The following is a 21,147-nucleotide window of genomic DNA, read 5'->3' as shown; positions in this document are numbered from 1 at the left end:
GCTGCAGGGGCCTCTTGTCTTGATGGTGCTTTTGCTCGGCAGGCAGGGAGAGCCCCTTGTAAGTCGGAGGCCAGTGGCATTCTTGGCGCTCAAGGGGTCACTGAGCTGTCTTGAGCGCGGAGCTCCCAGGAACCTGGGCTCCAGCCTGTGCCCCTATGGCGCTGCGCCTTGCAGACAGCCTTGGCCGAGTGACAGCTCTGTGAGCAGGCTGAGGGTCACAAGAGGTGCCTTTCTCTTGCTGAGAAGCCAGGAGGCCTCTGGTGCCTTGAGCACCGAGGGTTCCCTGTGCTGCAGGGGCCGACGTCTTTGCTTTGGTCCCTCAGGATGAGGCAGCTTGGCTGAGCCCGCAGGTGGAATGAGCCCCTGTGTAAGGGAGGGGCGAGTCTCTTCCGCCTGCCTCTCCCGGCCCCTCCCCAACCAGCCGTGCCCCCGGCGTCCCGCCCCTTCCACACTGGCCTCCAGCCCGGACGGAGGGCTCCAGCCAAGCCTCGAGCCTTCTGCGCAGACGTGCTGTTGGAGGAGGACCCTGCTTCTGCAGCACGGGCTGGTAAGGGCAAGAAGGGCAGCCCCTCTGCCAGGCCCGAGCTGTTGCCCTGGCTGGCGCTCCTGCAGACCGCTGTCTCTGGAGCAGGCCTGGAGGACTGTGGCCCGCCCGCCAGCAGCCTCTACTGTTTCCCTCCGGGTGCCTTTTGAAGGGCACCATGTAGCGATTGCCGTGGGTGAGTGGGGAGCCGGTCTTGGTGCGGGCGGGCTCTCGGGGGGCGTGTCAGTGCTGGCGGGGGTGTGGAGGGGAGGTGGAAGACGCTGCGAGATGCGCAAGGGAGGGGCCTGGGGTGCTCTTGGGGCTCGAGCGCCAGGCCGTGCCCTCGCTGGGGAGGGAAAGCCCTCCTGCTCTTGGGCCGGTGCGCCTGGGCTGGGGAATGGCGTTGCTTCTTCGCTGTGCTGATCTTGTCTCTTGTCCGTCTCTTGCTCCTGGTTCGCTGCTCCGACAAAGGCAGGAGTGGGCAAGAAGAGGGCAGCTCTGGAGGAACTGCAAGCAAAGGAAAGGGAAGAGTCTGCAAGCAGGTCCGCAGCCAAAGATGCAAGTCACCCACGAGGGAGGAGGCGGCAAGGGACCCTGGAGGCTGGCACGTCTCTGCAGGTAGGGCCGAGGATGCAGATAAGTCTTGCCTGGGGCTGCTGAGCGCCCCTTTGCCTAGAGCAGCATGGCCTCCCTGTAACGAGGGCTGTGGCCTGTGCTCGGTTGGCCTTTAGCCGTGCTGCAGCTTTCTGCGTCCGCTGCGAGCGACGGCCCTGTAAGGAGGGTGGAAGTCACGGTGCTCCGTCGTCTTGGGGAGGGGGAGCTCTTTAGAGGCCTGAGGCATGGCACCGCCCAGTAAGCTGGGCCGTGGTGCCTGCGCCGTTGTCACCGTGGCAGGCGATGGCAGCCTGTGTAGCGCGGCTCCCCTGGCAGCAGGGTGGAAGGGTGAAGCTAGGTGTTTCTGGGGCCTGAAGGGGACGGCCTGCTCCGTAATCGGGGTTGAGGTCGTGGCCAGGGGGTTTGGTGCCCAAGCAGCCGTTCTTTGTGCAGGGCTCTCCCGTATTTGAGGTGCGTAGCCCGAGGCGTGGCCATCTTGGTGCATGCGGTGTGCTGCACTTTGAGAGGCGGTGCAAAGGTGCCTGGCCTCTGAGCATCGCCCCCCTCACAGCAAGTCGGCTGTAGTTTTGTACCTGTGTCCCTTTGGGAGAGCAGGAGGGGTGCTGCAGTGGTGTCTTTTTTCTCTTCTGGGAAGGTGTTTGTCGTGTGTGTGTGTGTGTGTGTGTGTGCGCGCGTGTGCCTGGGGGATGACTGTGAGTGTTTGTCTGTTTGGTATGTTTTCATTTCAAATCGCTGCAGTACTAGTTATTGAGGCTTCCCAGCAGCAGAAAAGAGGCAACGCTGTGTGCGCTAACCAAAGGGTCCTCCTGCATCCCCCCGAGAAGGGCTTTGAGAGGGTACAGAACGCATCCCCTTGCTGTTGGGGAGAAGGCAGGCTCTTCCTGAGCCCCTTTGGCAGCTCCTCAGGCCCGCTGAGCCCGTCAGCGAGGAGCAGGCCAGCGCCCTTGGAGAAGTGCGGCTCGTTGCTCTGGAGCCTCGGCATGGCAGCGCTGTAAGGAGCGCCCATGCATGGCACGAGCCTTCCCTTTAAGGGATATCGGCAGAGGCCAGCCCTACGGCTTTGAGCTGCCTGACCTCGCCGTAAGCGGGGCCGAGGTCTGTGCCTGAAGGGCTTCATGCCCGGGTGGCGCTTGCCAGTTATGGGGACGGTGAAGGAACAAGATCAGCACAGCGAAGAAGCAACGCCATTCCCCAGCCCAGGCGCACCGGCCCAAGAGCAGGAGGGCTTTCCCTCCCCAGCGAGGGCACGGCCTGGCGCTCGAGCCCCAAGAGCACCCCAGGCCCCTCCCTTGCGCATCTCGCAGCGTCTTCCACCTCCCCTCCACACCCCCGCCAGCACTGACACGCCCCCCGAGAGCCCGCCCGCACCAAGACCGGCTCCCCACTCACCCACGGCAATCGCTACATGGTGCCCTTCAAAAGGCACCCGGAGGGAAACAGTAGAGGCTGCTGGCGGGCGGGCCACAGTCCTCCAGGCCTGCTCCAGAGACAGCGGTCTGCAGGAGCGCCAGCCAGGGCAACAGCTCGGGCCTGGCAGAGGGGCCGCCCTTCTTGCCCTTACCAGCCCGTGCTGCAGAAGCAGGGTCCTCCTCCAACAGCACGTCTGCGCAGAAGGCTCGAGGCTTGGCTGGAGCCCTCCGTCCGGGCTGGAGGCCAGTGTGGAAGGGGCGGGACGCCGGGGGCACGGCTGGTTGGGGAGGGGCCGGGAGAGGCAGGCGGAAGAGACTCGCCCCTCCCTTACACAGGGGCTCATTCCACCTGCGGGCTCAGCCAAGCTGCCTCTTCTGAAGGAGCTAAAGGAAAAGGCGGCTCCCCTGCAGTGCACGGAGGCCAGAAGGGTCCTCCTCTCTGGGCCGTTAATTACGGAGACAGTAGCTCTGTCTCTCTAGCTCGCGGTAGCCCGCTCCTGCAAGAGCAGCCGTGGGCAAGAAGGCGGCAGCTTTGGGGAAATTGCGTGCAGGGGAAGTAAAGGTTTGGTGAGCTAGTTACAACGCCAAAGTTGCAAGTCACCCACGAGGGAGGAGGCGGCAAGGGACCCTGGAGGCTGGCACGTCTCTGCAGGTAGGGCCGAGGATGCAGATAAGTCTTGCCTGGGGCTGCTGAGCGCCCCTTTGCCTAGAGCAGCATGGCCTCCCTGTAACGAGGGCTGTGGCCTGTGCTCGGTTGGCCTTTAGCCGTGCTGCAGCTTTCTGCGTCCGCTGCGAGCGACGGCCCTGTAAGGAGGGTGGAAGTCACGGTGCTCCGTCGTCTTGGGGAGGGGGAGCTCTTTAGAGGCCTGAGGCATGGCACCGCCCAGTAAGCTGGGCCGTGGTGCCTGCGCCGTTGTCACCGTGGCAGGCGATGGCAGCCTGTGTAGCGCGGCTCCCCTGGCAGCAGGGTGGAAGGGTGAAGCTAGGTGTTTCTGGGGCCTGAAGGGGACGGCCTGCTCCGTAATCGGGGTTGAGGTCGTGGCCAGGGGGTTTGGTGCCCAAGCAGCCGTTCTTTGTGCAGGGCTCTCCCGTATTTGAGGTGCGTAGCCCGAGGCGTGGCCATCTTGGTGCATGCGGTGTGCTGCACTTTGAGAGGCGGTGCAAAGGTGCCTGGCCTCTGAGCATCGCCCCCCTCACAGCAAGTCGGCTGTAGTTTTGTACCTGTGTCCCTTTGGGAGAGCAGGAGGGGTGCTGCAGTGGTGTCTTTTTTCTCTTCTGGGAAGGTGTTTGTCGTGTGTGTGCGCGCGTGTGTGCCTGGGGGATGACTGTGAGTGTTTGTCTGTTTGGTATGTTTTCATTTCAAATCGCTGCAGTACTAGTTATTGAGGCTTCCCAGCAGCAGAAAAGAGGCAACGCTGTGTGCGCTAACCAAAGGGTCCTCCTGCATCCCCCCGAGAAGGGCTTTGAGAGGGTGCAGAACGCATCCCCTTGCTGTTGGGGAGAAGGCAGGCTCTTCCTGAGCCCCTTTGGCAGCTCCTCAGGCCCGCTGAGCCCGTCAGCGAGGAGCAGGCCAGCGCCCTTGGAGAAGTGCGGCTCGTTGCTCTGGAGCCTCGGCATGGCAGCGCTGTAAGGAGCGCCCATGCATGGCACGAGCCTTCCCTTTAAGGGATATCGGCAGAGGCCAGCCCTACGGCTTTGAGCTGCCTGACCTCGCCGTAAGCGGGGCCGAGGTCTGTGCCTGAAGGGCTTCATGCCCGGGTGGCAGTCTGTGCACTGCGAGTAGCCAGTTCTTAAAGGCCCTGAGAGGAAGAGCCCTGCGGCCACCCTGTAATCAGGGTGTGGGCGTGTGCTGCAGGGGCCTCTTGTCTTGATGGTGCTTTTGCTCGGCAGGCAGGGAGAGCCCCTTGTAAGTCGGAGGCCAGTGGCATTCTTGGCGCTCAAGGGGTCACTGAGCTGTCTTGAGCGCGGAGCTCCCAGGAACCTGGGCTCCAGCCTGTGCCCCTATGGCGCTGCGCCTTGCAGACAGCCTTGGCCGAGTGACAGCTCTGTGAGCAGGCTGAGGGTCACAAGAGGTGCCTTTCTCTTGCTGAGAAGCCAGGAGGCCTCTGGTGCCTTGAGCACCGAGGGTTCCCTGTGCTGCAGGGGCCGACGTCTTTGCTTTGGTCCCTCAGGATGAGGCAGCTTGGCTGAGCCCGCAGGTGGAATGAGCCCCTGTGTAAGGGAGGGGCGAGTCTCTTCCGCCTGCCTCTCCCGGCCCCTCCCCAACCAGCCGTGCCCCCGGCGTCCCGCCCCTTCCACACTGGCCTCCAGCCCGGACGGAGGGCTCCAGCCAAGCCTCGAGCCTTCTGCGCAGACGTGCTGTTGGAGGAGGACCCTGCTTCTGCAGCACGGGCTGGTAAGGGCAAGAAGGGCGGCCCCTCTGCCAGGCCCGAGCTGTTGCCCTGGCTGGCGCTCCTGCAGACCGCTGTCTCTGGAGCAGGCCTGGAGGACTGTGGCCCGCCCGCCAGCAGCCTCTACTGTTTCCCTCCGGGTGCCTTTTGAAGGGCACCATGTAGCGATTGCCGTGGGTGAGTGGGGAGCCGGTCTTGGTGCGGGCGGGCTCTCGGGGGGCGTGTCAGTGCTGGCGGGGGTGTGGAGGGGAGGTGGAAGACGCTGCGAGATGCGCAAGGGAGGGGCCTGGGGTGCTCTTGGGGCTCGAGCGCCAGGCCGTGCCCTCGCTGGGGAGGGAAAGCCCTCCTGCTCTTGGGCCGGTGCGCCTGGGCTGGGGAATGGCGTTGCTTCTTCGCTGTGCTGATCTTGTCTCTTGTCCGTCTCTTGCTCCTGGTTCGCTGCTCCGACAAAGGCAGGAGTGGGCAAGAAGAGGGCAGCTCTGGAGGAACTGCAAGCAAAGGAAAGGGAAGAGTCTGCAAGCAGGTCCGCAGCCAAAGATGCAAGTCACCCACGAGGGAGGAGGCGGCAAGGGACCCTGGAGGCTGGCACGTCTCTGCAGGTAGGGCCGAGGATGCAGATAAGTCTTGCCTGGGGCTGCTGAGCGCCCCTTTGCCTAGAGCAGCATGGCCTCCCTGTAACGAGGGCTGTGGCCTGTGCTCGGTTGGCCTTTAGCCGTGCTGCAGCTTTCTGCGTCCGCTGCGAGCGACGGCCCTGTAAGGAGGGTGGAAGTCACGGTGCTCCGTCGTCTTGGGGAGGGGGAGCTCTTTAGAGGCCTGAGGCATGGCACCGCCCAGTAAGCTGGGCCGTGGTGCCTGCGCCGTTGTCACCGTGGCAGGCGATGGCAGCCTGTGTAGCGCGGCTCCCCTGGCAGCAGGGTGGAAGGGTGAAGCTAGGTGTTTCTGGGGCCTGAAGGGGACGGCCTGCTCCGTAATCGGGGTTGAGGTCGTGGCCAGGGGGTTTGGTGCCCAAGCAGCCGTTCTTTGTGCAGGGCTCTCCCGTATTTGAGGTGCGTAGCCCGAGGCGTGGCCATCTTGGTGCATGCGGTGTGCTGCACTTTGAGAGGCGGTGCAAAGGTGCCTGGCCTCTGAGCATCGCCCCCCTCACAGCAAGTCGGCTGTAGTTTTGTACCTGTGTCCCTTTGGGAGAGCAGGAGGGGTGCTGCAGTGGTGTCTTTTTTCTCTTCTGGGAAGGTGTTTGTCGTGTGTGTGTGTGTGTGTGTGTGTGCGCGCGTGTGCCTGGGGGATGACTGTGAGTGTTTGTCTGTTTGGTATGTTTTCATTTCAAATCGCTGCAGTACTAGTTATTGAGGCTTCCCAGCAGCAGAAAAGAGGCAACGCTGTGTGCGCTAACCAAAGGGTCCTCCTGCATCCCCCCGAGAAGGGCTTTGAGAGGGTACAGAACGCATCCCCTTGCTGTTGGGGAGAAGGCAGGCTCTTCCTGAGCCCCTTTGGCAGCTCCTCAGGCCCGCTGAGCCCGTCAGCGAGGAGCAGGCCAGCGCCCTTGGAGAAGTGCGGCTCGTTGCTCTGGAGCCTCGGCATGGCAGCGCTGTAAGGAGCGCCCATGCATGGCACGAGCCTTCCCTTTAAGGGATATCGGCAGAGGCCAGCCCTACGGCTTTGAGCTGCCTGACCTCGCCGTAAGCGGGGCCGAGGTCTGTGCCTGAAGGGCTTCATGCCCGGGTGGCGCTTGCCAGTTATGGGGACGGTGAAGGAACAAGATCAGCACAGCGAAGAAGCAACGCCATTCCCCAGCCCAGGCGCACCGGCCCAAGAGCAGGAGGGCTTTCCCTCCCCAGCGAGGGCACGGCCTGGCGCTCGAGCCCCAAGAGCACCCCAGGCCCCTCCCTTGCGCATCTCGCAGCGTCTTCCACCTCCCCTCCACACCCCCGCCAGCACTGACACGCCCCCCGAGAGCCCGCCCGCACCAAGACCGGCTCCCCACTCACCCACGGCAATCGCTACATGGTGCCCTTCAAAAGGCACCCGGAGGGAAACAGTAGAGGCTGCTGGCGGGCGGGCCACAGTCCTCCAGGCCTGCTCCAGAGACAGCGGTCTGCAGGAGCGCCAGCCAGGGCAACAGCTCGGGCCTGGCAGAGGGGCCGCCCTTCTTGCCCTTACCAGCCCGTGCTGCAGAAGCAGGGTCCTCCTCCAACAGCACGTCTGCGCAGAAGGCTCGAGGCTTGGCTGGAGCCCTCCGTCCGGGCTGGAGGCCAGTGTGGAAGGGCCGGGACGCCGGGGGCACGGCTGGTTGGGGAGGGGCCGGGAGAGGCAGGCGGAAGAGACTCGCCCCTCCCTTACACAGGGGCTCATTCCACCTGCGGGCTCTGCCAAGCTGCCTCTTCTGAAGGAGCTAAAGGAAAAGGCGGCTCCCCTGCAGTGCACGGAGGCCAGAAGGGTCCTCCTCTCTGGGCCGTTAATTACGGAGACAGTAGCTCTGTCTCTCTAGCTCGCGGTAGCCCGCTCCTGCAAGAGCAGCCGTGGGCAAGAAGGCGGCAGCTTTGGGGAAATTGCGTGCAGGGGAAGTAAAGGTTTGGTGAGCTAGTTACAACGCCAAAGTTGCAAGTCACCCACGAGGGAGGAGGCGGCAAGGGACCCTGGAGGCTGGCACGTCTCTGCAGGTAGGGCCGAGGATGCAGATAAGTCTTGCCTGGGGCTGCTGAGCGCCCCTTTGCCTAGAGCAGCATGGCCTCCCTGTAACGAGGGCTGTGGCCTGTGCTCGGTTGGCCTTTAGCCGTGCTGCAGCTTTCTGCGTCCGCTGCGAGCGACGGCCCTGTAAGGAGGGTGGAAGTCACGGTGCTCCGTCGTCTTGGGGAGGGGGAGCTCTTTAGAGGCCTGAGGCATGGCACCGCCCAGTAAGCTGGGCCGTGGTGCCTGCGCCGTTGTCACCGTGGCAGGCGATGGCAGCCTGTGTAGCGCGGCTCCCCTGGCAGCAGGGTGGAAGGGTGAAGCTAGGTGTTTCTGGGGCCTGAAGGGGACGGCCTGCTCCGTAATCGGGGTTGAGGTCGTGGCCAGGGGGTTTGGTGCCCAAGCAGCCGTTCTTTGTGCAGGGCTCTCCCGTATTTGAGGTGCGTAGCCCGAGGCGTGGCCATCTTGGTGCATGCGGTGTGCTGCACTTTGAGAGGCGGTGCAAAGGTGCCTGGCCTCTGAGCATCGCCCCCCTCACAGCAAGTCGGCTGTAGTTTTGTACCTGTGTCCCTTTGGGAGAGCAGGAGGGGTGCTGCAGTGGTGTCTTTTTTCTCTTCTGGGAAGGTGTTTGTCGTGTGTGTGTGTGTGCGTGTGCCTGGGGGATGACTGTGAGTGTTTGTCTGTTTGGTATGTTTTCATTTCAAATCGCTGCAGTACTAGTTATTGAGGCTTCCCAGCAGCAGAAAAGAGGCAACGCTGTGTGCGCTAACCAAAGGGTCCTCCTGCATCCCCCCGAGAAGGGCTTTGAGAGGGTGCAGAACGCATCCCCTTGCTGTTGGGGAGAAGGCAGGCTCTTCCTGAGCCCCTTTGGCAGCTCCTCAGGCCCGCTGAGCCCGTCAGCGAGGAGCAGGCCAGCGCCCTTGGAGAAGTGCGGCTCGTTGCTCTGGAGCCTCGGCATGGCAGCGCTGTAAGGAGCGCCCATGCATGGCACGAGCCTTCCCTTTAAGGGATATCGGCAGAGGCCAGCCCTACGGCTTTGAGCTGCCTGACCTCGCCGTAAGCGGGGCCGAGGTCTGTGCCTGAAGGGCTTCATGCCCGGGTGGCAGTCTGTGCACTGCGAGTAGCCAGTTCTTAAAGGCCCTGAGAGGAAGAGCCCTGCGGCCACCCTGTAATCAGGGTGTGGGCGTGTGCTGCAGGGGCCTCTTGTCTTGATGGTGCTTTTGCTCGGCAGGCAGGGAGAGCCCCTTGTAAGTCGGAGGCCAGTGGCATTCTTGGCGCTCAAGGGGTCACTGAGCTGTCTTGAGCGCGGAGCTCCCAGGAACCTGGGCTCCAGCCTGTGCCCCTATGGCGCTGCGCCTTGCAGACAGCCTTGGCCGAGTGACAGCTCTGTGAGCAGGCTGAGGGTCACAAGAGGTGCCTTTCTCTTGCTGAGAAGCCAGGAGGCCTCTGGTGCCTTGAGCACCGAGGGTTCCCTGTGCTGCAGGGGCCGACGTCTTTGCTTTGGTCCCTCAGGATGAGGCAGCTTGGCTGAGCCCGCAGGTGGAATGAGCCTCTGTGTAAGGGAGGGGCGAGTCTCTTCCGCCTGCCTCTCCCGGCCCCTCCCCAACCAGCCGTGCCCCCGGCGTCCCGGCCCTTCCACACTGGCCTCCAGCCCGGACGGAGGGCTCCAGCCAAGCCTCGAGCCTTCTGCGCAGACGTGCTGTTGGAGGAGGACCCTGCTTCTGCAGCACGGGCTGGTAAGGGCAAGAAGGGCAGCCCCTCTGCCAGGCCCGAGCTGTTGCCCTGGCTGGCGCTCCTGCAGACCGCTGTCTCTGGAGCAGGCCTGGAGGACTGTGGCCCGCCCGCCAGCAGCCTCTACTGTTTCCCTCCGGGTGCCTTTTGAAGGGCACCATGTAGCGATTGCCGTGGGTGAGTGGGGAGCCGGTCTTGGTGCGGGCGGGCTCTCGGGGGGCGTGTCAGTGCTGGCGGGGGTGTGGAGGGGAGGTGGAAGACGCTGCGAGATGCGCAAGGGAGGGGCCTGGGGTGCTCTTGGGGCTCGAGCGCCAGGCCGTGCCCTCGCTGGGGAGGGAAAGCCCTCCTGCTCTTGGGCCGGTGCGCCTGGGCTGGGGAATGGCGTTGCTTCTTCGCTGTGCTGATCTTGTCTCTTGTCCGTCTCTTGCTCCTGGTTCGCTGCTCCGACAAAGGCAGGAGTGGGCAAGAAGAGGGCAGCTCTGGAGGAACTGCAAGCAAAGGAAAGGGAAGAGTCTGCAAGCAGGTCCGCAGCCAAAGATGCAAGTCACCCACGAGGGAGGAGGCGGCAAGGGACCCTGGAGGCTGGCACGTCTCTGCAGGTAGGGCCGAGGATGCAGATAAGTCTTGCCTGGGGCTGCTGAGCGCCCCTTTGCCTAGAGCAGCATGGCCTCCCTGTAACGAGGGCTGTGGCCTGTGCTCGGTTGGCCTTTAGCCGTGCTGCAGCTTTCTGCGTCCGCTGCGAGCGACGGCCCTGTAAGGAGGGTGGAAGTCACGGTGCTCCGTCGTCTTGGGGAGGGGGAGCTCTTTAGAGGCCTGAGGCATGGCACCGCCCAGTAAGCTGGGCCGTGGTGCCTGCGCCGTTGTCACCGTGGCAGGCGATGGCAGCCTGTGTAGCGCGGCTCCCCTGGCAGCAGGGTGGAAGGGTGAAGCTAGGTGTTTCTGGGGCCTGAAGGGGACGGCCTGCTCCGTAATCGGGGTTGAGGTCGTGGCCAGGGGGTTTGGTGCCCAAGCAGCCGTTCTTTGTGCAGGGCTCTCCCGTATTTGAGGTGCGTAGCCCGAGGCGTGGCCATCTTGGTGCATGCGGTGTGCTGCACTTTGAGAGGCGGTGCAAAGGTGCCTGGCCTCTGAGCATCGCCCCCCTCACAGCAAGTCGGCTGTAGTTTTGTACCTGTGTCCCTTTGGGAGAGCAGGAGGGGTGCTGCAGTGGTGTCTTTTTTCTCTTCTGGGAAGGTGTTTGTCGTGTGTGTGTGTGTGTGTGTGTGTGTGCGCGCGTGTGCCTGGGGGATGACTGTGAGTGTTTGTCTGTTTGGTATGTTTTCATTTCAAATCGCTGCAGTACTAGTTATTGAGGCTTCCCAGCAGCAGAAAAGAGGCAACGCTGTGTGCGCTAACCAAAGGGTCCTCCTGCATCCCCCCGAGAAGGGCTTTGAGAGGGTGCAGAACGCATCCCCTTGCTGTTGGGGAGAAGGCAGGCTCTTCCTGAGCCCCTTTGGCAGCTCCTCAGGCCCGCTGAGCCCGTCAGCGAGGAGCAGGCCAGCGCCCTTGGAGAAGTGCGGCTCGTTGCTCTGGAGCCTCGGCATGGCAGCGCTGTAAGGAGCGCCCATGCATGGCACGAGCCTTCCCTTTAAGGGATATCGGCAGAGGCCAGCCCTACGGCTTTGAGCTGCCTGACCTCGCCGTAAGCGGGGCCGAGGTCTGTGCCTGAAGGGCTTCATGCCCGGGTGGCGCTTGCCAGTTATGGGGACGGTGAAGGAACAAGATCAGCACAGCGAAGAAGCAACGCCATTCCCCAGCCCAGGCGCACCGGCCCAAGAGCAGGAGGGCTTTCCCTCCCCAGCGAGGGCACGGCCTGGCGCTCGAGCCCCAAGAGCACCCCAGGCCCCTCCCTTGCGCATCTCGCAGCGTCTTCCACCTCCCCTCCACACCCCCGCCAGCACTGACACGCCCCCCGAGAGCCCGCCCGCACCAAGACCGGCTCCCCACTCACCCACGGCAATCGCTACATGGTGCCCTTCAAAAGGCACCCGGAGGGAAACAGTAGAGGCTGCTGGCGGGCGGGCCACAGTCCTCCAGGCCTGCTCCAGAGACAGCGGTCTGCAGGAGCGCCAGCCAGGGCAACAGCTCGGGCCTGGCAGAGGGGCCGCCCTTCTTGCCCTTACCAGCCCGTGCTGCAGAAGCAGGGTCCTCCTCCAACAGCACGTCTGCGCAGAAGGCTCGAGGCTTGGCTGGAGCCCTCCGTCCGGGCTGGAGGCCAGTGTGGAAGGGGCGGGACGCCGGGGGCACGGCTGGTTGGGGAGGGGCCGGGAGAGGCAGGCGGAAGAGACTCGCCCCTCCCTTACACAGGGGCTCATTCCACCTGCGGGCTCAGCCAAGCTGCCTCTTCTGAAGGAGCTAAAGGAAAAGGCGGCTCCCCTGCAGTGCACGGAGGCCAGAAGGGTCCTCCTCTCTGGGCCGTTAATTACGGAGACAGTAGCTCTGTCTCTCTAGCTCGCGGTAGCCCGCTCCTGCAAGAGCAGCCGTGGGCAAGAAGGCGGCAGCTTTGGGGAAATTGCGTGCAGGGGAAGTAAAGGTTTGGTGAGCTAGTTACAACGCCAAAGTTGCAAGTCACCCACGAGGGAGGAGGCGGCAAGGGACCCTGGAGGCTGGCACGTCTCTGCAGGTAGGGCCGAGGATGCAGATAAGTCTTGCCTGGGGCTGCTGAGCGCCCCTTTGCCTAGAGCAGCATGGCCTCCCTGTAACGAGGGCTGTGGCCTGTGCTCGGTTGGCCTTTAGCCGTGCTGCAGCTTTCTGCGTCCGCTGCGAGCGACGGCCCTGTAAGGAGGGTGGAAGTCACGGTGCTCCGTCGTCTTGGGGAGGGGGAGCTCTTTAGAGGCCTGAGGCATGGCACCGCCCAGTAAGCTGGGCCGTGGTGCCTGCGCCGTTGTCACCGTGGCAGGCGATGGCAGCCTGTGTAGCGCGGCTCCCCTGGCAGCAGGGTGGAAGGGTGAAGCTAGGTGTTTCTGGGGCCTGAAGGGGACGGCCTGCTCCGTAATCGGGGTTGAGGTCGTGGCCAGGGGGTTTGGTGCCCAAGCAGCCGTTCTTTGTGCAGGGCTCTCCCGTATTTGAGGTGCGTAGCCCGAGGCGTGGCCATCTTGGTGCATGCGGTGTGCTGCACTTTGAGAGGCGGTGCAAAGGTGCCTGGCCTCTGAGCATCGCCCCCCTCACAGCAAGTCGGCTGTAGTTTTGTACCTGTGTCCCTTTGGGAGAGCAGGAGGGGTGCTGCAGTGGTGTCTTTTTTCTCTTCTGGGAAGGTGTTTGTCGTGTGTGTGTGTGTGTGTGCGCGCGTGTGCCTGGGGGATGACTGTGAGTGTTTGTCTGTTTGGTATGTTTTCATTTCAAATCGCTGCAGTACTAGTTATTGAGGCTTCCCAGCAGCAGAAAAGAGGCAACGCTGTGTGCGCTAACCAAAGGGTCCTCCTGCATCCCCCCGAGAAGGGCTTTGAGAGGGTGCAGAACGCATCCCCTTGCTGTTGGGGAGAAGGCAGGCTCTTCCTGAGCCCCTTTGGCAGCTCCTCAGGCCCGCTGAGCCCGTCAGCGAGGAGCAGGCCAGCGCCCTTGGAGAAGTGCGGCTCGTTGCTCTGGAGCCTCGGCATGGCAGCGCTGTAAGGAGCGCCCATGCATGGCACGAGCCTTCCCTTTAAGGGATATCGGCAGAGGCCAGCCCTACGGCTTTGAGCTGCCTGACCTCGCCGTAAGCGGGGCCGAGGTCTGTGCCTGAAGGGCTTCATGCCCGGGTGGCAGTCTGTGCACTGCGAGTAGCCAGTTCTTAAAGGCCCTGAGAGGAAGAGCCCTGCGGCCACCCTGTAATCAGGGTGTGGGCGTGTGCTGCAGGGGCCTCTTGTCTTGATGGTGCTTTTGCTCGGCAGGCAGGGAGAGCCCCTTGTAAGTCGGAGGCCAGTGGCATTCTTGGCGCTCAAGGGGTCACTGAGCTGTCTTGAGCGCGGAGCTCCCAGGAACCTGGGCTCCAGCCTGTGCCCCTATGGCGCTGCGCCTTGCAGACAGCCTTGGCCGAGTGACAGCTCTGTGAGCAGGCTGAGGGTCACAAGAGGTGCCTTTCTCTTGCTGAGAAGCCAGGAGGCCTCTGGTGCCTTGAGCACCGAGGGTTCCCTGTGCTGCAGGGGCCGACGTCTTTGCTTTGGTCCCTCAGGATGAGGCAGCTTGGCTGAGCCCGCAGGTGGAATGAGCCCCTGTGTAAGGGAGGGGCGAGTCTCTTCCGCCTGCCTCTCCCGGCCCCTCCCCAACCAGCCGTGCCCCCGGCGTCCCGCCCCTTCCACACTGGCCTCCAGCCCGGACGGAGGGCTCCAGCCAAGCCTCGAGCCTTCTGCGCAGACGTGCTGTTGGAGGAGGACCCTGCTTCTGCAGCACGGGCTGGTAAGGGCAAGAAGGGCAGCCCCTCTGCCAGGCCCGAGCTGTTGCCCTGGCTGGCGCTCCTGCAGACCGCTGTCTCTGGAGCAGGCCTGGAGGACTGTGGCCCGCCCGCCAGCAGCCTCTACTGTTTCCCTCCGGGTGCCTTTTGAAGGGCACCATGTAGCGATTGCCGTGGGTGAGTGGGGAGCCAGTCTTGGTGCGGGCGGGCTCTCGGGGGGCGTGTCAGTGCTGGCGGGGGTGTGGAGGGGAGGTGGAAGACGCTGCGAGATGCGCAAGGGAGGGGCCTGGGGTGCTCTTGGGGCTCGAGCGCCAGGCCGTGCCCTCGCTGGGGAGGGAAAGCCCTCCTGCTCTTGGGCCGGTGCGCCTGGGCTGGGGAATGGCGTTGCTTCTTCGCTGTGCTGATCTTGTCTCTTGTCCGTCTCTTGCTCCTGGTTCGCTGCTCCGACAAAGGCAGGAGTGGGCAAGAAGAGGGCAGCTCTGGAGGAACTGCAAGCAAAGGAAAGGGAAGAGTCTGCAAGCAGGTCCGCAGCCAAAGATGCAAGTCACCCACGAGGGAGGAGGCGGCAAGGGACCCTGGAGGCTGGCACGTCTCTGCAGGTAGGGCCGAGGATGCAGATAAGTCTTGCCTGGGGCTGCTGAGCGCCCCTTTGCCTAGAGCAGCATGGCCTCCCTGTAACGAGGGCTGTGGCCTGTGCTCGGTTGGCCTTTAGCCGTGCTGCAGCTTTCTGCGTCCGCTGCGAGCGACGGCCCTGTAAGGAGGGTGGAAGTCACGGTGCTCCGTCGTCTTGGGGAGGGGGAGCTCTTTAGAGGCCTGAGGCATGGCACCGCCCAGTAAGCTGGGCCGTGGTGCCTGCGCCGTTGTCACCGTGGCAGGCGATGGCAGCCTGTGTAGCGCGGCTCCCCTGGCAGCAGGGTGGAAGGGTGAAGCTAGGTGTTTCTGGGGCCTGAAGGGGACGGCCTGCTCCGTAATCGGGGTTGAGGTCGTGGCCAGGGGGTTTGGTGCCCAAGCAGCCGTTCTTTGTGCAGGGCTCTCCCGTATTTGAGGTGCGTAGCCCGAGGCGTGGCCATCTTGGTGCATGCGGTGTGCTGCACTTTGAGAGGCGGTGCAAAGGTGCCTGGCCTCTGAGCATCGCCCCCCTCACAGCAAGTCGGCTGTAGTTTTGTACCTGTGTCCCTTTGGGAGAGCAGGAGGGGTGCTGCAGTGGTGTCTTTTTTCTCTTCTGGGAAGGTGTTTGTCGTGTGTGTGTGTGTGTGTGTGTGTGTGCGCGCGTGTGCCTGGGGATGACTGTGAGTGTTTGTCTGTTTGGTATGTTTTCATTTCAAATCGCTGCAGTACTAGTTATTGAGGCTTCCCAGCAGCAGAAAAGAGGCAACGCTGTGTGCGCTAACCAAAGGGTCCTCCTGCATCCCCCCGAGAAGGGCTTTGAGAGGGTGCAGAACGCATCCCCTTGCTGTTGGGGAGAAGGCAGGCTCTTCCTGAGCCCCTTTGGCAGCTCCTCAGGCCCGCTGAGCCCGTCAGCGAGGAGCAGGCCAGCGCCCTTGGAGAAGTGCGGCTCGTTGCTCTGGAGCCTCGGCATGGCAGCGCTGTAAGGAGCGCCCATGCATGGCACGAGCCTTCCCTTTAAGGGATATCGGCAGAGGCCAGCCCTACGGCTTTGAGCTGCCTGACCTCGCCGTAAGCGGGGCCGAGGTCTGTGCCTGAAGGGCTTCATGCCCGGGTGGCGCTTGCCAGTTATGGGGACGGTGAAGGAACAAGATCAGCACAGCGAAGAAGCAACGCCATTCCCCAGCCCAGGCGCACCGGCCCAAGAGCAGGAGGGCTTTCCCTCCCCAGCGAGGGCACGGCCTGGCGCTCGAGCCCCAAGAGCACCCCAGGCCCCTCCCTTGCGCATCTCGCAGCGTCTTCCACCTCCCCTCCACACCCCCGCCAGCACTGACACGCCCCCCGAGAGCCCGCCCGCACCAAGACCGGCTCCCCACTCACCCACGGCAATCGCTACATGGTGCCCTTCAAAAGGCACCCGGAGGGAAACAGTAGAGGCTGCTGGCGGGCGGGCCACAGTCCTCCAGGCCTGCTCCAGAGACAGCGGTCTGCAGGAGCGCCAGCCAGGGCAACAGCTCGGGCCTGGCAGAGGGGCCGCCCTTCTTGCCCTTACCAGCCCGTGCTGCAGAAGCAGGGTCCTCCTCCAACAGCACGTCTGCGCAGAAGGCTCGAGGCTTGGCTGGAGCCCTCCGTCCGGGCTGGAGGCCAGTGTGGAAGGGGCGGGACGCCGGGGGCACGGCTGGTTGGGGAGGGGCCGGGAGAGGCAGGCGGAAGAGACTCGCCCCTCCCTTACACAGGGGCTCATTCCACCTGCGGGCTCAGCCAAGCTGCCTCTTCTGAAGGAGCTAAAGGAAAAGGCGGCTCCCCTGCAGTGCACGGAGGCCAGAAGGGTCCTCCTCTCTGGGCCGTTAATTACGGAGACAGTAGCTCTGTCTCTCTAGCTCGCGGTAGCCCGCTCCTGCAAGAGCAGCCGTGGGCAAGAAGGCGGCAGCTTTGGGGAAATTGCGTGCAGGGGAAGTAAAGGTTTGGTGAGCTAGTTACAACGCCAAAGTTGCAAGTCACCCACGAGGGAGGAGGCGGCAAGGGACCCTGGAGGCTGGCACGTCTCTGCAGGTAGGGCCGAGGATGCAGATAAGTCTTGCCTGGGGCTGCTGAGCGCCCCTTTGCCTAGAGCAGCATGGCCTCCCTGTAACGAGGGCTGTGGCCTGTGCTCGGTTGGCCTTTAGCCGTGCTGCAGCTTTCTGCGTCCGCTGCGAGCGACGGCCCTGTAAGGAGGGTGGAAGTCACGGTGCTCCGTCGTCTTGGGGAGGGGGAGCTCTTTAGAGGCCTGAGGCATGGCACCGCCCAGTAAGCTGGGCCGTGGTGCCTGCGCCGTTGTCACCGTGGCAGGCGATGGCAGCCTGTGTAGCGCGGCTCCCCTGGCAGCAGGGTGGAAGGGTGAAGCTAGGTGTTTCTGGGGCCTGAAGGGGACGGCCTGCTCCGTAATCGGGGTTGAGGTCGTGGCCGGGGGGTTTGGTGCCCAAGCAGCCGTTCTTTGTGCAGGGCTCTCCCGTATTTGAGGTGCGTAGCCCGAGGCGTGGCCATCTTGGTGCATGCGGTGTGCTGCACTTTGAGAGGCGGTGCAAAGGTGCCTGGCCTCTGAGCATCGCCCCCCTCACAGCAAGTCGGCTGTAGTTTTGTACCTGTGTCCCTTTGGGAGAGCAGGAGGGGTGCTGCAGTGGTGTCTTTTTTCTCTTCTGGGAAGGTGTTTGTCGTGTGTGTGTGTGTGCGTGTGCCTGGGGGATGACTGTGAGTGTTTGTCTGTTTGGTATGTTTTCATTTCAAATCGCTGCAGTACTAGTTATTGAGGCTTCCCAGCAGCAGAAAAGAGGCAACGCTGTGTGCGCTAACCAAAGGGTCCTCCTGCATCCCCCCGAGAAGGGCTTTGAGAGGGTGCAGAACGCATCCCCTTGCTGTTGGGGAGAAGGCAGGCTCTTCCTGAGCCCCTTTGGCAGCTCCTCAGGCCCGCTGAGCCCGTCAGCGAGGAGCAGGCCAGCGCCCTTGGAGAAGTGCGGCTCGTTGCTCTGGAGCCTCGGCATGGCAGCGCTGTAAGGAGCGCCCATGCATGGCACGAGCCTTCCCTTTAAGGGATATCGGCAGAGGCCAGCCCTACGGCTTTGAGCTGCCTGACCTCGCCGTAAGCGGGGCCGAGGTCTGTGCCTGAAGGGCTTCATGCCCGGGTGGCAGTCTGTGCACTGCGAGTAGCCAGTTCTTAAAGGCCCTGAGAGGAAGAGCCCTGCGGCCACCCTGTAATCAGGGTGTGGGCGTGTGCTGCAGGGGCCTCTTGTCTTGATGGTGCTTTTGCTCGGCAGGCAGGGAGAGCCCCTTGTAAGTCGGAGGCCAGTGGCATTCTTGGCGCTCAAGGGGTCACTGAGCTGTCTTGAGCGTGGAGCTCCCAGGAACCTGGGCTCCAGCCTGTGCCCCTATGGCGCTGCGCCTTGCAGACAGCCTTGGCCGAGTGACAGCTCTGTGAGCAGGCTGAGGGTCACAAGAGGTGCCTTTCTCTTGCTGAGAAGCCAGGAGGCCTCTGGTGCCTTGAGCACCGAGGGTTCCCTGTGCTGCAGGGGCCGACGTCTTTGCTTTGGTCCCTCAGGATGAGGCAGCTTGGCTGAGCCCGCAGGTGGAATGAGCCCCTGTGTAAGGGAGGGGCGAGTCTCTTCCGCCTGCCTCTCCCGGCCCCTCCCCAACCAGCCGTGCCCCCGGCGTCCCGGCCCTTCCACACTGGCCTCCAGCCCGGACGGAGGGCTCCAGCCAAGCCTCGAGCCTTCTGCGCAGACGTGCTGTTGGAGGAGGACCCTGCTTCTGCAGCACGGGCTGGTAAGGGCAAGAAGGGCGGCCCCTCTGCCAGGCCCGAGCTGTTGCCCTGGCTGGCGCTCCTGCAGACCGCTGTCTCTGGAGCAGGCCTGGAGGACTGTGGCCCGCCCGCCAGCAGCCTCTACTGTTTCCCTCCGGGTGCCTTTTGAAGGGCACCATGTAGCGATTGCCGTGGGTGAGTGGGGAGCCAGTCTTGGTGCGGGCGGGCTCTCGGGGGGCGTGTCAGTGCTGGCGGGGGTGTGGAGGGGAGGTGGAAGACGCTGCGAGATGCGCAAGGGAGGGGCCTGGGGTGCTCTTGGGGCTCGAGCGCCAGGCCGTGCCCTCGCTGGGGAGGGAAAGCCCTCCTGCTCTTGGGCCGGTGCGCCTGGGCTGGGGAATGGCGTTGCTTCTTCGCTGTGCTGATCTTGTCTCTTGTCCGTCTCTTGCTCCTGGTTCGCTGCTCCGACAAAGGCAGGAGTGGGCAAGAAGAGGGCAGCTCTGGAGGAACTGCAAGCAAAGGAAAGGGAAGAGTCTGCAAGCAGGTCCGCAGCCAAAGATGCAAGTCACCCACGAGGGAGGAGGCGGCAAGGGACCCTGGAGGCTGGCACGTCTCTGCAGGTAGGGCCGAGGATGCAGATAAGTCTTGCCTGGGGCTGCTGAGCGCCCCTTTGCCTAGAGCAGCATGGCCTCCCTGTAACGAGGGCTGTGGCCTGTGCTCGGTTGGCCTTTAGCCGTGCTGCAGCTTTCTGCGTCCGCTGCGAGCGACGGCCCTGTAAGGAGGGTGGAAGTCACGGTGCTCCGTCGTCTTGGGGAGGGGGAGCTCTTTAGAGGCCTGAGGCATGGCACCGCCCAGTAAGCTGGGCCGTGGTGCCTGCGCCGTTGTCACCGTGGCAGGCGATGGCAGCCTGTGTAGCGCGGCTCCCCTGGCAGCAGGGTGGAAGGGTGAAGCTAGGTGTTTCTGGGGCCTGAAGGGGACGGCCTGCTCCGTAATCGGGGTTGAGGTCGTGGCCAGGGGGTTTGGTGCCCAAGCAGCCGTTCTTTGTGCAGGGCTCTCCCGTATTTGAGGTGCGTAGCCCGAGGCGTGGCCATCTTGGTGCATGCGGTGTGCTGCACTTTGAGAGGCGGTGCAAAGGTGCCTGGCCTCTGAGCATCGCCCCCCTCACAGCAAGTCGGCTGTAGTTTTGTACCTGTGTCCCTTTGGGAGAGCAGGAGGGGTGCTGCAGTGGTGTCTTTTTTCTCTTCTGGGAAGGTGTTTGTCGTGTGTGTGTGTGTGTGTGTGTGCGCGCGTGTGCCTGGGGATGACTGTGAATGTTTGTCTGTTTGGTATGTTTTCATTTCAAATCGCTGCAGTACTAGTTATTGAGGCTTCCCAGCAGCAGAAAAGAGGCAACGCTGTGTGCGCTAACCAAAGGGTCCTCCTGCATCCCCCCGAGAAGGGCTTTGAGAGGGTACAGAACGCATCCCCTTGCTGTTGGGGAGAAGGCAGGCTCTTCCTGAGCCCCTTTGGCAGCTCCTCAGGCCCGCTGAGCCCGTCAGCGAGGAGCAGGCCAGCGCCCTTGGAGAAGTGCGGCTCGTTGCTCTGGAGCCTCGGCATGGCAGCGCTGTAAGGAGCGCCCATGCATGGCACGAGCCTTCCCTTTAAGGGATATCGGCAGAGGCCAGCCCTACGGCTTTGAGCTGCCTGACCTCGCCGTAAGCGGGGCCGAGGTCTGTGCCTGAAGGGCTTCATGCCCGGGTGGCGCTTGCCAGTTATGGGGACGGTGAAGGAACAAGATCAGCACAGCGAAGAAGCAACGCCATTCCCCAGCCCAGGCGCACCAGCCCAAGAGCAGGAGGGCTTTCCCTCCCCAGCGAGGGCACGGCCTGGCGCTCGAGCCCCAAGAGCACCCCAGGCCCCTCCCTTGCGCATCTCGCAGCGTCTTCCACCTCCCCTCCACACCCCCGCCAGCACTGACACGCCCCCCGAGAGCCCGCCCGCACCAAGACCGGCTCCCCACTCACCCACGGCAATCGCTACATGGTGCCCTTCAAAAGGCACCCGGAGGGAAACAGTAGAGGCTGCTGGCGGGCGGGCCACAGTCCTCCAGGCCTGCTCCAGAGACAGCGGTCTGCAGGAGCGCCAGCCAGGGCAACAGCTCGGGCCTGGCAGAGGGGCCGCCCTTCTTGCCCTTACCAGCCCGTGCTGCAGAAGCAGGGTCCTCCTCCAACAGCACGTCTGCGCAGAAGGCTCGAGGCTTGGCTGGAGCCCTCCGTCCGGGCTGGAGGCCAGTGTGGAAGGGCCGGGACGCCGGGGGCACGGCTGGTTGGGGAGGGGCCGGGAGAGGCAGGCGGAAGAGACTCGCCCCTCCCTTACACAGGGGCTCATTCCACCTGCGGGCTCAGCCAAGCTGCCTCTTCTGAAGGAGCTAAAGGAAAAGGCGGCTCCCCTGCAGTGCACGGAGGCCAGAAGGGTCCTCCTCTCTGGGCCGTTAATTACGGAGACAGTAGCTCTGTCTCTCTAGCTCGCGGTAGCCCGCTCCTGCAAGAGCAGCCGTGGGCAAGAAGGCGGCAGCTTTGGGGAAATTGCGTGCAGGGGAAGTAAAGGTTTGGTGAGCTAGTTACAACGCCAAAGTTGCAAGTCACCCACGAGGGAGGAGGCGGCAAGGGACCCTGGAGGCTGGCACGTCTCTGCAGGTAGGGCCGAGGATGCAGATAAGTCTTGCCTGGGGCTGCTGAGCGCCCCTTTGCCTAGAGCAGCATGGCCTCCCTGTAACGAGGGCTGTGGCCTGTGCTCGGTTGGCCTTTAGCCGTGCTGCAGCTTTCTGCGTCCGCTGCGAGCGACGGCCCTGTAAGGAGGGTGGAAGTCACGGTGCTCCGTCGTCTTGGGGAGGGGGAGCTCTTTAGAGGCCTGAGGCATGGCACCGCCCAGTAAGCTGGGCCGTGGTGCCTGCGCCGTTGTCACCGTGGCAGGCGATGGCAGCCTGTGTAGCGCGGCTCCCCTGGCAGCAGGGTGGAAGGGTGAAGCTAGGTGTTTCTGGGGCCTGAAGGGGACGG

The 21,147-nt window shown here is 63.7% G+C and overlaps 1 protein-coding gene across 11 annotated transcripts in view; it reads left to right on the top strand.

Moving 5' to 3' along the window:
• The window catches only part of LOC104139416 (uncharacterized), a 52,617-nt gene that overhangs the window by 17,712 nt on the left and 13,758 nt on the right, over positions 1–21,147 (top strand). For 5 of the 11 annotated variants that reach the window (XR_011134550.1, XR_011134548.1, XR_011134547.1 and 2 more), the window contains exons 7-11: positions 995–1,141; positions 5,390–5,536; positions 9,785–9,931; positions 14,190–14,336; positions 18,586–18,732. Coding sequence is in view for 3 of the 11 variants with exons in the window: in XM_068907503.1 (XP_068763604.1) it covers positions 995–1,141; positions 5,390–5,536; positions 9,785–9,931; positions 14,190–14,336; positions 18,586–18,732 (735 nt within the window). In the remaining 8 variants the exon portion in view is untranslated. Of the gene's footprint in view, positions 1–323; positions 548–994; positions 3,200–5,389; positions 5,537–7,292; positions 7,595–9,113; positions 9,153–9,784; positions 11,992–14,189; positions 16,396–17,914; positions 18,139–18,585; positions 18,733–21,147 lie in introns of those variants that run through there. The other 6 variants (XR_011134549.1, XM_068907501.1, XR_011134552.1 and 3 more) reach the window with 5 other exon arrangements.

This window comes from Struthio camelus, chromosome 14 (genome assembly GCF_040807025.1).
Source record: "Struthio camelus isolate bStrCam1 chromosome 14, bStrCam1.hap1, whole genome shotgun sequence".
NCBI lineage: Eukaryota > Metazoa > Chordata > Aves > Struthioniformes > Struthionidae > Struthio > Struthio camelus.
This window is presented reverse-complemented; position numbering and strand designations above follow the sequence as displayed.